The 17,174-nt window shown below is 40.1% G+C and overlaps 2 protein-coding genes across 4 annotated transcripts in view; both read left to right on the top strand.

Moving 5' to 3' along the window:
- The first annotated feature begins 1,758 nt into the window (after window positions 1–1,758).
- SMCO1 (single-pass membrane protein with coiled-coil domains 1) lies at window positions 1,759–7,942 on the top strand. Its single transcript, XM_043473261.1, has 3 exons — window positions 1,759–1,924; window positions 4,686–4,835; window positions 7,024–7,942. Exons 1-3 carry the CDS (start codon window positions 1,875–1,877, stop codon window positions 7,466–7,468), a joined length of 645 nt encoding a protein of 214 aa, XP_043329196.1. The 5' UTR covers window positions 1,759–1,874; the 3' UTR covers window positions 7,469–7,942.
- RNF168 (ring finger protein 168) overlaps window positions 4,727–17,174 on the top strand; it is a 25,972-nt gene continuing 13,524 nt past the window's right edge. Inside the window, exons 1-4 of one of the 3 annotated variants that reach the window (XM_043473259.1) lie at window positions 4,727–4,835; window positions 9,951–10,287; window positions 13,847–13,923; window positions 16,653–16,832. In XM_043473259.1, coding sequence (XP_043329194.1) covers window positions 9,987–10,287; window positions 13,847–13,923; window positions 16,653–16,832 — 558 coding nt within the window. In that variant the 5' untranslated portion in view covers window positions 4,727–4,835; window positions 9,951–9,986. Of the gene's footprint in view, window positions 4,836–9,468; window positions 9,637–9,950; window positions 10,288–12,164; window positions 12,389–13,846; window positions 13,924–16,652; window positions 16,833–17,174 lie in introns of those variants that run through there. The other 2 variants (XM_043473258.1, XM_043473260.1) reach the window with 2 other exon arrangements.

Below are 17,174 nucleotides of genomic sequence, written 5' to 3'. Positions count from 1 at the left end.
TCCATTTTTCCCACCGCTCTCCATCAAAAAAATGGTAAATTTTATATTATGTGTATTTTATCACAAGTTAAAAAAAAAAGTTTTTTCTCAGAAGCCCCACAGTAAACCTCCTCTCACATTTCATAGGCCAGAATTCTGCCATCTGCCGCTTCCTAAACCAATGATAATGGCAACATTAATGAAATTACTGATTGGCTTGTTCTTATCAAGATTTACCCTCCTTGTGACTGGATAGGGTGGATCTCAGAGTCCCCTGAAGCACACAGTTGCCCAATACTTGAACAATATTTGGATTTAGATTCTGTTAATAAGGAAAAAATAGCGGAGGTGGGGAGATGTTGGGGACAATGGCTACTAGGTAGGACACAAGATCCTGGCAAGGTTTTCCCACTGAGGCAAGGAAGGACTTGATTCCTTCAGGACACCCAAGCTTTTCTGAAGATTCACATGAGACTTACTGACTCCAACCCCCAGGGGTCCTTGAGCAGTTATATTGTCTCTCAGATCTGCCTCTTTGCTGAGGACAGACATTGTAATCTCATCACCTCACAGCTGACTGTGATATCAGTCTCCTGAGGGACATCTCTGCCTCCGGTTTTATTCCTATTTGGATCCATCTTAAACATCCATACTAGAATAATTTGCAGAACCAAAACATATGTCCAGACTCCTTACCAGGCTATCTGGAACCATCCACTTTTTTGCAATCCTTGTTTTCAGTCTCCCTACGAGTATGCTTCTTAGGGTAAGGATTCTGCCTTACTCTTCATTTTATTCACAGTACCTAGACTAGTGCTGGTCAATCATGCATAGGTTTTGTCCATCCAACTGGAATTTATGGCATTCAGCAACTATTGAATAAATGAGTAAGTTATTCAATGAAGGAATACATCCATGACCTGACTCTTAATCAGTTTATAAATGCTGTTGTTTTTCTTTCTCTCACATGAATTTTTTGCTTGAGAGACACTCACTCATTGTTCCCTGACCACATCACGTAACCTTGCCACCCACACGTGTAATTTTATCCAGTTTCTCCGGTTTGTAATACTCTTCTCTCTCTTCTCTGATAATCAATGACCTACATTTCCTCTAAGGCCAAAACCAAATTTCACCTTCAATGTGAGTGATAATCAATTATCCAAGGCTTCAGTGACATACTCTCTCATCATATATGATTTTTATGGTCTGTATCTACTCAGCACACAGTACTTTCATATATTTTTTTTCTTTTCAATATATTTATCTTTTAAATACCTCCTCAGTTAGTATTTAAACCCCTTGAATTCAGAAATCCTGTTTTATGCCTGTTTTTATTTCTAATATCTAATCTAATACTATAAGCTTAATAAATATTTATTAGTTTCTAAGGACGGTTAGATTTTTTCGCATTGATATAATTCATCATAAAAGGTCTGAAGCTTCTTTAAAACTAATTTAAGTTCTAAGTGAATAATTAAGCTCTTAAAATTTGAGAGTAGTATTTCCATCAAATTTAATCCTAGTTTATGTATACATTTGTGTACCTATATATCCATTTACCAGAATATACACTGAGTCACATCTGGTTGTTTTACTATGGGTCATTTACATAGTACATCTATTTGATGTACTATGGGTCATTTTTCAAAGGCAAATATTATAGTGCATCCCAGGACACCTGTGTTCACACGATCAGTTCTTTGAAACTATATTTGGATGTACAAGCTATTAAAAGCTTCTTGTACTGAGTGACCTTTCAGGCAGAATTTAGATCGAATACTCACACTGCTGCTGCCTGTTGCTGAGTGGATAGCAGCAGAAAACCCTGGATTCAAATCTCTGTGGGGCTTTTGTTTTGCTTATTTTGTTTCTTTTCATTTTGCCTTAAGAAGATGAACAATGAAACCACAACCCTGATATCCTTGAAGGAGGCAATGAAAAGGTTGCTAAGGGCTACAGGGAGGGAGCAAGCATGGGTCGGCTTTTCTGGGAAGATGGGTAGGAGAAGAATGAAGAATAAAAACAGGCAAAGAACTACAGGCATGCTAATTAGAATTCTTTTTCTGTTAATGTGTTCAGGTTCAAAAATTGTGTCCATTAATAATAAAGAAAAATCTCCTCCTAGGTGCTATATTCCATTCGATTAATGCATGCGCTATATGCTGGGTTTACAAAAATAAGTAAAATGTGGTTTCTCTGCTCAAGGAGCTCACAGCCTTTGGAATAACAGACTTATTAAAAAATGTTTACAATTTAACGTGACTGACCTTATAATGGTGATGCCCCTAAAGGGCTATGAGACATGAAGAGAGGAATGAATTTTGCCTTTGATATTAGGAAAAGGAACCCTTCAGAAAGGGACATTTAGACTGGATCTGAAAGTGTGAGTAGGAGTTTGCAAGAAATAAAAATATGGGAAGGAATTCTAGGGTGAGGAAACAGTACATGTAAACCACAGATGCTTGGACTCATACCCTATTCAGTCAGCAGCTAGATGTCTCATGTGACTGGTGACTAAGTTGTGCAAGAGGACTGGCAGAGGATAGGGGCAAAGGTTAAAGAGTCTACAATTCCTGCTGAGGAGTCCAACTTGACTCCAGCAGTATCACTAGGCAAGTCAGGGCAGCATAAGATGTATATAAAGTCAAGTTATGAGAACAGAATTGTGTTTTAGAAGAATAGCTCTCGGGGATGGATTGGAGGTGAAAAGCAGAAATCTGGTTAGACTACTGTAATCCTAGGTCGAAGTGAAAGATGGTGATTAACTGACTTACTAGAGATAGAGAGGAGGGAATAGATTAGAGACATGTTGATGGAAAGAAAGGGGGAAAATAGTGAGTTATTTTGAGATTTCTAGTTCAAGGAATTGGGTGGATGGTGATCCCATTCACTGAGCTGGACAACTGTCACAGAAATGCAAATTTGCAGACATGTTCCTTAGGATTTATTTGAAACGATCTAGGAATGCCTTTTGGTGAAAGGATTCCAAATAATTGCTTCAATTTATATAAACCTTTATACTGATGGACAAGCTAGAGTTTATCTCTAGAGTTCAAGCTGGAGATGACTTATAAGAAGTATGTTCTTAAAGGTCTAAAAGTTAATACAAAGAGTTTATCAGATACAGTAGTTTTGACATGTGGACAGAATGCTGGCATATTAGGTCATGTAGGCCTATGTTCCTATGAAAATGCATATACAGAACCTTGAAAAAAAGTGAAAATGTTAGTTGCTCAGTTGTATCTGACTTTTTGCAACCCCATGGTCTCTACACTGCCAGGCTCCTCTGTCCCTGGAATTCTCCAGGCAAGAATATTGCAGTGTAGCCATTCCCATCTCCAGGGATCAAACCCAGGTCTCTCGCACTGCAGGCATATTCTTTACCATCTGATCCACTAGGGAAGCCCAAGAATATTGGAGTGGATAACCATTCCCTTCTCCAGGGGATCTTCCCAATGAAAATGCACATTTCATACAGAGCTTTATCTATATGCGTATAGAATCCAGAACAATGAGAAAAATCCATTGCTGAAATTTCTGAAGATAGAGTGCAAGGGGAGGGGTTTACTTAGTAAATTCAGCTTAAGACAGTTGAGTCTGATACCACCATCTAAGTGGAGATGTACAAAACATAGTTGAAAATTCAGCTCTAGAGCTTAGGAGAGGGGTGGTACCTGAAGCTAATTAACCTTGGAATAAAGTGAAGACCAAGAAGAGAAGATGGTCAAGGACAGAACCCTAGGCAACCACAACAGTATTCAGGTCACTGGGGACATAGAAACTCAGGGAACTGGCTGTGTATCACTTCATGAAAGACAGTGTGGGTGACTTCAAACAAGTGAGCTGTGGGATTTCAGTTCTTTGTGGTTCAGTTAGACGTAATTTTGGTGCCACAGCGCCCTCTAATGATCAGGGTTGTTCAGAGCAACTCAGGTCCCCCTTTTGTTGTTACACTGCCTAGCGTTTCACTAATAATGTCATAGAAGACATGTTTTATTACTTCTGTGTAAGACCTCTGCTAGATATTGGGGGACAAGCATAAAGATGTTCAAGAAATAGTCTATGATCCTTTCTCTTCAAGAGTTTACAATTTAGATCACGAAAAGCTAACTCTAAAAATAAAGGAAGAGATGGGAGTGACAAGTAATAGAGACAGTGTCTGTGACAGAGAAGCAGGCAAAGAGCAGATCTCCAGATAGAAAGGCTGAGGGATTCAAGCAGGCATGGAATGAGCTTATCCTTGATGGATAAGACTTTGATAGTCAGAGTAAGGTAGAGAAAGCCACCTTAATAAATATGGGTCTCAGCACTTGTTAATAGCTATATGATGGTTAAATCTTGATCTTTTTGAGACTCAATTTCTTTATCTGTAAAATAGTAAAAATGACTGCTTCATTACTTATGGTTATTGTGAGAATCAAATTAAAGTTTGTATAAAATACTTCTTAAAGTATGAGGTACAATATATTAATAAAGATGAGGCAGATAGTTGAGATAGACAATTCACATGTTCGGCAATATAAGGAATGCAAGAACTAGGATGATGACTAGAGAGAATGGCAAATGGGAACATCTATCCATAATTGTAAAATTTAAGTAGCTACTGATAGTGACTGTAAATAGTGTATTGTAGGTTTATCTTCAGGCGAAATCTTAGTTTTGTACTCTGACCCAAATTAACCTTTGATTCTGTTATCCTGTAGAGTAGACCACAAACTCCAAGCTTTAGAAGCACACTTTAAAGAACTGGACTTCATCAAGGATAATCTGACACAGAAATTTGAAGATCATAGCAAGACTTTGGCAAACCAGGGAGCCCAAGATGAGCTATGGACAGCAGTTCTGTCACTCAAGTGAGTATCTAATCAGAAATCAGTGGAATTATGTAGTTTCATGAGAGCTTGCAGTGGTCATTCTAAAACTGGGTTTCTTAATATGGTTCCAACAATGGGTTGTGAAGAAATCACATTTTCTCAGGTTCATTCACTCAAAAAAGATTGATTTGAGTGCTGGTTTACTTGCCATACTGTGGTACACATCTCAGAGTCCCTTGCTTGGCAAAGTTTTAATAACACAGAGATGCATAATATAAGTGCTTTGCCATTGAAAAATTTGTAGTATGAGTGGCCTGAGATCTAAGCTATCCAGTTGAGTGCAAACCCTATTTCTTTTCTTTTTTAAAAAAATTCTTTTAATAGTATGTATCTGTTAATTCTAAATTCCTAACTTTCCTATGGTAATCATAAAATTATTTTCTGTGTCTATGAATCTATTTCATAAGTAAGTTCATTTGTACTGTTTTCTTAGATTCCACATATAAGTGATATTGTGATGTTTGTCTGTCTTACTTCACTTAGTATTATAACCTCTAGGTCCATCCTTGTTGCTGCAAGGACATTATTTCACTCTTTTTTATTGCTGAGTAACATTCCATTGTAGATATACACCACACCTTCTTTAGCCATTCGTCTGCTGATGGGCACTTAGGTTGCTTTCACGTCCTGGCTTTTGTAATAGGACAGGCCCTATTTCTAAAGTATTTCCTAAACTACAACAGCTGTTTCTGTTCCGAACCCAAAAGCTGGGTTGGCCTCTTGGTGGGTGTTGGGCCAAAAGACACAGCCAAGCCAAAGATTTGGACAAGGAAGGATTTATTACTTGCAGCAAGTAAGGAGAACAGCAGGGATCTTTCCCTAAGCAGTGTCTTCCCAAATATCCAAATCAGGAAGTTTTAAGTTAAGGATAGATGCATATTCATGAAGGAGCTTGAACAGAGACGACCAGCACAGAACTGGGGCAAAGGTTGACAGAATTCAAGCTTTAGTGATTGAAGTCAAAAGGGTCAGAAAAGGTCAATATCATCATTCTACCCTCCACTCGGGCTCCACCTGTGGATGGTGACTGCAGCCATGAAATGAAGACACTTGCTCCTTGGAAGAAAAGCTATGACAAACCTAGACAGTGTGTTAAAAAGCAGAGACAATACTTTGCTCACAAAGATCTGTCTAGTCAAAGCTATGTGACAGTTGGACCATAAAGAAGGATGAGCACCAAAGAACTGAGGCTTTCGAACTGTGGTGCTGGAGAAGACTCCTGAGAGTTCTTTGGATAGCAAGAAGATCAAACCAGTCAATCCTAAAGGAAATCAATCCTGAATATTCATTGGAAGAACTGATACCAAAGCTGAAGCTCCAGTACTTTGGCCACCTGATGCAAAGAGCTGACTCATTGGAAAAGACCCTGATGCTGGTAAAGATTGAAGGCAGGAGAAGAAGGGGTGACAGAGGATGAGATAATTGGATGACATCATCAACTCAATGGACATGAGTTTGAGCAAATTCTGGGAGATAGTGAAGGACAGGGATGCCTGGCGTGCTCCAGTCCATGGAGTTGCAAAGAGCTGGACATGACTGAGTGAGTGAACAACCACCACCGCGACCACCTGGGTGGGGCCTTAGTTCCTGCAGAACTCTAAGATACATATCAGATTGTTACCTATATCCTTTTAGGAAGAACTGGGCTTCCCTGGTGGCTCAGATGGTTAAGAATCTGCCTACAATGCAGGAGACCCAGGTTCAATCCCGGAGTCAGGAAGATCCCCTGGAGAAGGAAATGGCAATCCATTCCAGGATTCTTGCCTGGAGAATCCCAGGGACAAAGGAGTCTGGTGGGTGACAGTCCATGGGGTCAGGAAGAGCTGGATACAACTACGCAACTAACACTTATCACTGATCTATTGTTTCTTGATGGCCTTTCCTTTGTTCCAACATTCCATCACTTCCCTTAAGATCATGAATTACTGAGGCCTGTTCCAGGGCAAGCATTGTGGCCAGGCTTAGATCACAAAACTGCTTAGATAAACAATGGCTTTTCTTATGTCAAGAGATTCAAGTCTTGTTCTCTTTCTCTGGAGACCTCTAACCCAATCTGTTTAAAGTTCTCCTAGTATGTTTATAATTCTTTGAATTATCCTAATAAAATTCACTTTATGGCTGTACATAGAGAGTTCTACTGCTTAAGAAGTGCCCACATTTTTTGTAGGTTCACTTCAATGGAACTGAATATTTTATACAGCTACGTCATTGAAGTACTTGTCCACTTGCACACTCGTGTGCTTGAGAAGCTGCCAGATCTGGTGAGAAGTCTTCCCACCTTAGCCTCCATCCTTAGACGAAAAGTCAAGAACAAGCGCATCAGAGTTGTATGGGAGTCTGTTCTGGAGGAGTATGGGTTGCAAGAAGGAGATATCACAGCACTGTGTATCTTCTTTGTAGCACATGGTAACAAGGCAGAACACTACATTGCTAAAGTAAGGCAGATGTATATAAGAGATATCAATTTCATGATCTCTAATATGGTAAAGAACCAGGCTCTGCAGGATGGTTTGCTGAAGGCTGTTCAGATCATTGAGAAGGGGAAAGCAGAGACGGCCCCCAAAGATAAAAAGTCACCCCTAAAAGAGTTGATACCACCAGTCAAAAGCTAATCTGTTACACTGGTCTCAGAGATTCCATGTCTAGTATAATTTATCTTGCAAATGGGAAGCAATACATATATACAATTTATTACAAGCTTATTTTTATAGCAAAAGTGAGAAGAGTATTAAATTATAATACATTGACACAATGGATACTTTCTGTGTAGCAATATAAGAGAATGAAAAAGCTTTCATGTAACTGTATAGTAACACAGAGTAATCACCAAGATGTGTTTAAAAATATTTCCAACATTATTGCTCAATGGGAAAAAAAGGGCAAAAATAAATACATAGGCTACTATATCTATAAACTTCTGAAGAAATACATTAAAGAGTGGTAGCATTGGTTGTTTTAGGGAAGAAAACTAATTCGAGGCTAGGGATCAAAGGTAGGAAGAAGTCTTTTCACTGTTAATTCATTTTGTACTTTATGAATTTTTAAACATGTGAATGTATGATGTAGTAAAGCAAAAAAAAACCCCGGCTATATTTTGTATGTTGATGTGCATTTTCTCTCTGGTACAGTTCCACAGATTATTTTATACTAGAAAGGGAATTCCCACACAGTGATCATATATTTTATAATCTTTTTTGAACAAATGCCATGCAATATGTAGTGTCAATAACAGAAACATTTTAAAATGTGGATCCTGCCCTACAGGCAAAAGTTACTTTATTTGGAAGGTACAAATTCAGGACAACCAGAATGAGTAACACCTTGGAGGGAAGTTAGGTAGAGAAGGATGAGAAGTAATAGAAGGTGTGTTACCTTGCTGGTTCCTTCTTGAAAATAGGTTGGTTGCCAGATATATGCACTCAGTCTTATCCTTCTCCAGACACATTGTTTAGAGAAACCATGCCACAAAAGAGAGAGAGACTGGAACTGTGTCTTGGAAGTGTTACTAAACCAAACGTGGGTCTGCAACAAAGCGAATCTACTGACATGCAGTTGTGTTAAGGGAAAGTACAGCATTTATTGCAGGGCACCAAATAAAGAGAACAGGCAGCTTGGGCTTGAACAGACAGCATTACCAAGTCCCAGCTGGTTTTAGTCACTGACCAAGAAGATGGCAAACTAATGTCTCAAAATAATCATCTTATCTGGGTCTGGATGCCAGGTTCTTTTATAGAACGTGTAGGTGGAGGGGCTGGGGTGAGGAAGAGAAGTAAAAAGCCCCTTCATCTTGCAAATATCTCCTAGAATGGCAAGCCTGGGGGAAGGGATGTGTCAATTTCTTCCTGTAGCCATCCACAGGTGAACAGGGTCCTGAACAAAGGTCCTGATTTAACAGTCAGGCAGAGGGGCAAGGTTCCCTGAGGCAGGCCATCATGTATGAACAGTACAGAAGGGTACTACAGAAAGGCAGGCTGAGGAGTATGGAGGGAAGAATTTTCAAGTTACCGCTCGGTTCTTAGTCTGTTTTGAGGTTTCCCTTTTTCCGCCCAGAGACCAATCTTGCGACACTGCCCGGTTTCCGCAGTCCCCGGGAGCAGGAATCGAGCGGGAAAATTAGAGCCACAACGGCCCGAGGGGGGCGGTGGCTCACCAGTAAGAGAACCCGGCAATGCAGGAGCCGCAAGAGACGGGGGTTCCATCCCTGGTTTGGGAAGATCACCTGGAGAAGGGCATGACAACCCACTCCAGTATTCTGGCCTCAAGAATCCCATAGACAGAGGAATCTTCCGGGCCACAAACGATAGTGTCGCAGAGTTCAAAAGGACTGGACCAACTCAACACGCAAGCACACACGCCCGCGAGGGGAGGGGCGGGCTCTCTCTCGGGCCAGAGGGGCGGGGCCAGCGGGTGGGCAGTGCGCGCGCAGGCCCGGAAGTCCCATCCCGCGGAATGTTAGCGCTCTGTATCCTTTGTCGGTTTTCTATGGTGGGTGGGGCCGTTTTGGCGGGCAGTCGTGACGCCACTAGCCCTTGCGGGATTCTAAGGCACCGCCGCTAAGATTAGGCTTTCTGGCTGACTTTAGAGAGAGGAAGGGGTGGGCTCAGAATCCGGGTAAGGCGCGAGCGCGGACCCACAGCAGCGGTGAAACGGAAGTCCCGCTCCAACGGAGCCCGCGTCCAGGGCGGGGGAGCTGCAGTCTTCTTCGAGCGATGGCCCGAGGGCTGTGCGCCGCGGGGGCCTCCGGCTTGGCTGCCGGGAGCTAAGGGAGCGTCCTCACCTGGTAAGAGGAAGGAGGGGAACTTGGCGCGTGGCTCCGGCCGCGCCGGAGAACTGGAGCCCACCTTCCGCCCTGCTGCAATAGTTGTTAATGCCTGGGAGCAGCGAAGATTCATTTGTTTTCTTTCCGGATGTTCATCTTAAGCATGGATAATACACCGCCTTCCAGGGTCGTACTGTTTACCTGACCTTACTTCTAGACATCTGATGCGTTCAATCTCTGAATTCTGCCAGGCTGCTGGGCATAATATTTAAAACGCGAAACTGTTACTTTGCTTTTTCCTACTCGGACCGGAAACAAGATTCTTTCTCTTTCAGGTGTTGATGTTGAATATGCCTTATTAGCATATTAAAATGGCTGTACCCAAAGACGCCATCCCTTCCTTGTTAGAATGTCAGTGCCAGATCTGTGTGGAAATCCTCTTTGAGCCTGTGACTCTGCCTTGTAACCACACGCTCTGTAAACCATGCTTCGAATCGACTGTCGAAAAGGCAAATTTGTGCTGTCCCTTCTGTCGCCGCCGTGTCTCTTCGTGGGCTCGGTACCGTACCCGAACAAATTCTCTTGTTAATATGGAACTGTGGGAGATAATTCAAAAACACTATCCAAAGGAATGCAAGCTAAGAGCCGCTGGGCAAGAATCAGAGGAAATTGGTGAGTAGAACCCAGCGCGTTTGTTGCCTAAAAACCAAGATCATTTTGAAAGCCAACCGCCACTAATCCATTTTTAAAAGGATAAAACAGAGAGCCAGTTACTAAAATTTGTCCAAAATTTTCAGAGGTGTTTGGGTTTTTTTGGCCTCAAAATATTGATTAAGGTCAATGGCAATATTTTGTTCATTGTTATAATGCCCAGCCTGTGTTCACTTGGTGTTTGTTCAATTAAAAATTGAAAAGGAAAACCCCAAAAGAAAGAATTGCCCGATAGAGTCTTCAGTCATGAAAAGTTACATAAATAGTCGCAGAGGAGCCACAATCGCAGTATAGCAACAGCAGAAGTAAGGAGACTACTGGATTCTTGTGTTAATGTCTTTTTCACTTTCAATTACTTTCTCAACTTGCTTGCCTGTACATTGCCATTCATTTAATTCTTAAGTTTGCAGGGAGCCTAAAATAGGTTTCTGTGGCCATCTAGCTCAGCCGTTTTTATTCAGAGGTCCTCCACAGTGTGGACTCCTCTTTTTGCCCCAAACTGAACACTTGACTCTAGCAGCTTGATCATTTATGTGCTCAATAAGTCATGTGATGTTTCTTGTTTAGGCTTTGAATGTGATGCTTAATGCTGTGGTGTACTTTTTTTGGAATTCTTTTTACTTAGTGTCAATTCGTTCACTCAGTCATGTCTGACGCTGTGACCCCAGGGACTGCAGCACGCCAGGCTTCCCTGCCCATCACCAACTCCTGGAGCTTGCTCAGACTCATGTCCATGGAGTCAGTGATGCCATCCAACAATCTCATCCTCTGTCATCCCCTTCCCCTGCCTTCAGTCTTTCCCAGCATCAGGGTCTTTTCCAATGAGTCAGTTCTTCTCATCAGGTGGCCAAAGTATTGGAGTTCAGCTTCAGCATCAGTCCTTCCAGTGAATATCCAGGACTGATTTCCTGTAGGATGGACTGGTTGGATCTCCTTGCAGTCCAAGGGACTCTCAAGAGTCTTCTCCAACACCACAGTTCAAAACCATCAGTTCTTCAGCGCTCAGCTTTCTTTATAGTCCAACTTTCACATCTATACCTGACTCCTGGGAAAACCTTTGACTCTACAGACCTTTATCAGCAAAGTAATGTCTCTGCTTTTTAATATGCTGTCTAGGTTGGTCATAGATTTGCCATTTTAACCATTTTTAAGTGGACGCGGTAGTGTTAATTACATTCACAATGTTTTGCAACCATCACCACTATGTTTCCAAAACTTTTTCATCACTCCAGACAGACTCTTTAACCATTAAGCTATGACTCCCATTCTTCCCCTCCCCCTTTCCAGAGTTCTCTGTGAATTTGCTTGGTTTTTTTAATTTCTGTGAAGCCCCAGTAAAACACACACACCACCTGTTTAGCAGAATTAAACATCATAGACATCATTTACCACAGAATTAGCTCATAAAATGTTCCCATAAACCCCAAAAGATACCAGGACAAATCACCAAAATCAGATCTCCATGGTATAAGCAGAAGGAAGCATCTGGGCTGTTTGATAGATCTGAGAACAAAAGAACTTCAGAATAAGCAATAGGTATTCATTGGGAAGGGCTTCCTAGGTGCCTGGGCAGTAAAGAATCTACCTGCCAATGCAGGAGATGCAGGCTCAATCCCTGCATCAGAAAGATCCCCTGGAGAAGGAAATGGCAACCCACTCCAGTGTTCTTGCCTGGGAAATCCCGTAGACAGAGGAGCCTGGCAGGCTACAGTCCATGGGGTCCCCCCAAAAATTAGACACAACTTAGCGACTCAACAACAGCAACAAAGATAATATAAGTGTATTCATAAAATATGTGATCTGTTGTGTCTGGCTTCTTTCACTTAGCATAATGTTTCCAAGGTTCATACAAGGTTCTATTATGTATTAGTACTTCATTCCTTTTTAGGGCTGAATAATTTTTATGTATATATTTTTTTCATTCATTCATCGATGAACATTTGGGTAGTTTTCACCTTTTGGCTGTTTGAATAGGTGCTGATATGAATACTCATGTACAAGTATTTGTTTGAATATGTTTTCATTTTTTGTGTTTGTGGGAGTGGAGTTGCTGGATCATATGGTAATTCTGTTTAGCCTTCTGAGGAACTGCCAAACTTTTTCACAGATCTGCATCATTTTACATTCCCTTCACAATGTGTAATGGTTTCAATTTCTGCATATCCTAAGCAACACTAGTTCTTTCTGCTTTTTAAAAAAAAATTTTTATAGCCATCCTAGGAGGTGTTAACTGGTATCTTAGTATGTTTTTTAAATTGTGGTAAAGTATACATTACAAAATTTACCATTTTAACCATTTTTAGATGTTCAATTCAAGGCATTGAGTACATTCACATAGGTGTGCAAGCATCACCATCATCCCTTTCCAGAACTTTTTCATCTTCAAAAACTGAAACTCTATACCCATTAAACAATAATTCCTCAGTTCCTCTCCATCCAGCCCTTGGCTACCACCACTGTTACTTCTTGTCTCTGTGATTTAACTACTTTATGTACCTTATAGAAGTAGAATCATAGTAGCTATTTGTAGCTTTTTTTGTCCCTTCCCTCCTTCCCTCCCTTTCTCTTTTTCTCCCCTCTTTTTCCCAGTATGGGCAATTTGGCGCCTTCATTAAAAAAAAATAATCCAAGTATAATTACCTTACAATATTATATTAGGTTCACTATTTCACAACAGTAATTCAGTAATTTTACATAGTACAAAATGATCACCACCTTCTTTCACTTAACATAAAGTCAGACTTTATGTTGTAGCATGTGAATGAATTTCATTTCTTTTTATGGCTAATATTTTATTGTATGTGTTTACCGTGTTTGTTTAACCTTTCATCTGTCAATGGATCATTGGGTTACTTCCATCTTTGCCTTCCACCTTTTGGCTATCGTGAATTAACATTGGTGTACAAGTGTCTGTCCCTGCTTTCAACTCTTTTGAGTATGTATCTGAAAAGAAATTGCTGGATCATGTGGTAATTCTGTGTTTTAATTTTTTGAGGAACTGCTGTACTCTTCCATAACAGCTGTACAATCTTAAATACTCCCGCCAGCAAGGGCAAGAGTTCCTTTCTATGTATTTGTTAGCATTTGCTACTTTCTGGTTTTGTTTTTTTTTGTTTGATGGGGTAGGGGGGAGTTGCTGTCTCATTGTGGTTTTGATTTATATTTCCCTAATGACTAGTAATGATGAGCATCTTTCCATGTGCTTGCTGGCCATTTGTATATATCTTTTTTGGAGAACTATCTGTTCACTATTATTGTGGGATTGCTTTTTTAAAATTCCTTTACTGTTATTTTAATGGTTTCTAGAGAAAGAGCTAAGTATACGTATTTGTGTGCCATTTTGAACCAGAAAACCTCTGGCCTTTTTTAAAATGGAATTCCATATTCCTATAGCTGTTAATAATTGTACACTTATTTTAATTTTGCATTTTATATTAATATGGGTTTAATGGAAGCTCAAAGCTAGCTATAGAATTCTGTAATTGCCTGTAATGTAATTTTCTCTCTTGATCTGAAACAGTTGATGACTATCAGCCAGTCCGCTTATTAAGTAAACCTGGGGAATTAAGGAGAGAATATGAAGAGGAGATAAGCAAGGTAGGTCGTAAATGTTCTTTTTTGGAAAAATTTTCTGCTGTGGTTTTGCATACAGTTTTATGTGCCTATATAAATAAATAATAATATATACTGAAATGTTAATGATTTTAATATAGTTTATAAAGGCTTCAGTTTTTTTTTTTTTTAAATGTGGACCATTTTTTAAAGTCTTTATTGAAACACTTACAGTATTGTTTCTGTTTTATGTTTTGCTTTTTGGCTGCAAGTCATGTGGGATCTTAGCTTCCTGACCAGGGGCTCAAACCCTCACCCTCTGCTTTGGAAGGCAAAGTCTTAATCTCTGAACCTCTAGGGACATCCCACAGCTCCAGTTTTTACATGTGTTCAAAATAGTTAAAATTAGCTTTAGTTTATTTATACGTGTTTGGTGCTCTTCCTATGTGATAGTGATCTGTAAGCATTTAAGTGTGAAAGAGACTTTAAATTTCCCTGAAGCTTTAAGCATAAAGGATGGGAAAACAGTGGTAGTTTATGGTGTCTTAAGTTCATTTAGGCTCAAAAACACCATAGACTGGGTGAATGAAGCAACAAACATTGATTTCTCACAGTTCTGGATCTGGTGTTGGGCAAGGGTCAAGGGTCAGTTTCCTGGCTTCTCAACAGCTGCCTTCTCACTGTGTTCTTAAATGGCAAAGAGAGGGAGGGAGAGATGGATCATCTCTCTTGTGTCTCTTCTTCTAAGGCTACTAGTCCCTTTCATGAGGACTCCACCCTCATGATCCTATTACCTCCTGAAGGCCCCACCTCTAAATGTTACATTGAGGAGTTAGGGCTTCAGTATATGAATTTTAGAGGCACAAACAATGCTTTTAGATGAGGAAAGCATAAAGGGCTAATTGTGAAGTTGTTTTTCAGTCTTTCAGTCATGTCCGACTCTGACATCATGGACTGCAGCACACCAGGCTTCCCTGTCCTTCACCATCTTCTGGAGCTTGCTCAAACTCATGTCCATTGAGTCAATGATGCCATCCAACCATCGTCCTCTGTCATCCCCTTCTCCAGCCTTCAGTCTTTCACAGCAACAGGGTCTTTTCCAGTGAGTCTGCTCTTTGCATCAGATAGCCAAAGTATTGGAGTTTCAGCTTCAGCATTGATCCTTCCAATGAATATTCAGGGTCGATTTCCTTTAGGATCGACTGGTTTGATCTCCTTGTTGTCCAAGAGACGCTCAAGAGTCTCGCCAGCACCACAGTTCAAAAGCATCAATTCTTTGGTGCTCAGTCTACTTTCTTTGTCAAGTACCTAATTAGGAAAAGAGGGCTCTTTGGATTTCACTAGTACTAGGAGAACCTTAGTACTCCTCCTACCCTGATTAGTCTAGAGCAATGTTGTCCAATAGAAATATGATGTGGGTTCATACATAGTTTCCTATTAGTCACATTTTTTATTTTTTAAAAAACATGAAATTAATTTTTATAGATATTGTATCTAAAATATTTTATTATGTAGTCAATATAGAAAGTATTGATTATTCTTATTTGGTCTTCAACTGTGTATTTTGTACTTATACTACATCTCAATTTGGACTAGTCACATTTCAATGGCCACATGTAGCTAGTGGCTACTGTATTAGACCATGTGAGCTCTACAAGAGCTAGTAAATAAACATAGTAGTTAATTGTAAGCATGTTGTCTAAACAGTGTCTTTAAGTAAGGGTTTAAGGAATAATTTAATGTTCACAACAATGTAGTGAGAACAGGTTTTATCAGGATGATTTTGGGTACAGGTGAAAAAAACTGTAATTTATTGGAATTCCAGAGATTAGTAGGGACTTCAGGGTTGGTTTTCTCCAGAGCTCTAGTTCCATTTCTTTACTGACTTCTGTCACCTGGCTTTATCCTCAGGCTAATAGCAAGACCGCTGCACATTTCTGAACCTCGGTTTCATATACAATGATACGCAGAGGAAGAAACAGCAGTCTCTTCCAATGGCTTTCCTTTAAGAGCAAGAAAACAACAAATCTTTCCTCCTGTTTCCTTCACTTGAATTGAGTCAAGGACTTATTTTCGAGTCAGGTCCTTTGAATTTCTAAAGTAGTTCTTCTTAACATTATTTCTTTCAGGAAGTATAGTTTAAATGCCCACAAGCATGGTCTTAGGTCCAGAAAGCTGAGTTTGAGCCCCCACTTTTCCACTTACTGAGCTAAGAAAGTTAGACCACTTACTGATCTATTAAAAGTTTTTCTGTGTCTTTCCTCATCTGTAGATCATATAATGACCATTGTTGTTTTTTCAGCAACTACTGCACCCCTGCCCACTGTGTTTGGAGATTCATCCCAACTTCAGGGAGAGACCCTGATTTAGTTTAATTCAGTTTTTATCATTCCATTCCCTTGCTAGTGTTTGGTTCAGAAACCTATGCCAAAGTTAGTCAGAACGTGACCTTCTATTACCTAAGGAAAAATATCCCCTAGGAAGACTTCCAAAACTGTATTATAGTGTAATAGAAACTGTGATAAGGACTGAAACAAGGAGGGATGAGGCTTTGATCAAGGTTTCATTGGACTAACTGGGGAGGCTTCCTAAAGGAGACTTCCTAAACTACAGGAAATCGCCTCTCCAGATTTGGCCTTCATTTGAGGGATTTTAATTCCTGCCAATTTGTTGTTGTTTCTTTTTCTTTTTTTTTTTTACTATTCTTATTAAGAAATATTGCAAGTGTACTCAAAAGTTCAGAGAAGGATTGTACTGTATTAATCATCTTTAAGGTAGAGGCAGAGCGGCGAGCCTGTGAGGAAGAAGAAAACAAAGCCAGTGAAGAATACATTCAGAGATTACTGGCAGAGGAGGAAGCGGAAGAAAAGAGACAGGCAGAAAAAAGGCACAGAGAAATGGAAGAACAACTGAAAAGTGATGAAGAACTGGCAAGAAGACTAAGCCTTGATATTGTAAGTTTCAAGAAAGAACTTTGAAGTATTTCCATTACTGTTGCTTTGTTTTATTTTGAACAGTCTAAAGAGGAAGCATTCACCATGTTATTTTCATGTTTTGTTTTTTTGCCATGAGGCATGTGGAATCTTAGCTCCCTGACCAGGAATCGAACCCATACTCCCTCATTGGAAAGCAAAGTCTTAACTACTGGACCATTGGGGAAGTCCACCAAGTATTCTATAAAAAACTTATTTTTTATAAGTAAATTTAGTTATGTAGGAAGCTGTTCAGTGGAAAATGAAAACTCCATTTCCCCCTCCCACTTCTCCACTCCTATTCTTATTCCATTACATCATGCT

The sequence above is a fragment of the Cervus canadensis genome, chromosome 7 (genome assembly GCF_019320065.1).
Source record: "Cervus canadensis isolate Bull #8, Minnesota chromosome 7, ASM1932006v1, whole genome shotgun sequence".
In the NCBI taxonomy this organism is placed as follows: Eukaryota; Metazoa; Chordata; class Mammalia; order Artiodactyla; family Cervidae; genus Cervus; species Cervus canadensis.
The sequence above is the reverse complement of the archived record's forward strand: the minus strand, read 5'-3'. Positions and strand labels throughout refer to the sequence as shown.

Bases quoted from the DNA above. Each gene is read 5' to 3' on its own strand.
- SMCO1 (XM_043473261.1), top strand. From the start codon at position 1,875: ATGAACAATGAAACCACAACCCTGATATCCTTGAAGGAGGCAATGAAA. The intron at 1,925-4,685 runs GTTGCTAAGGGC...GTTATCCTGTAG, and splicing joins TTGAAGGAGGCAATGAAAAG to AGTAGACCACAAACTCCAAG. The intron at 4,836-7,023 runs GTGAGTATCTAA...CATTTTTTGTAG, and splicing joins ACAGCAGTTCTGTCACTCAA to GTTCACTTCAATGGAACTGA.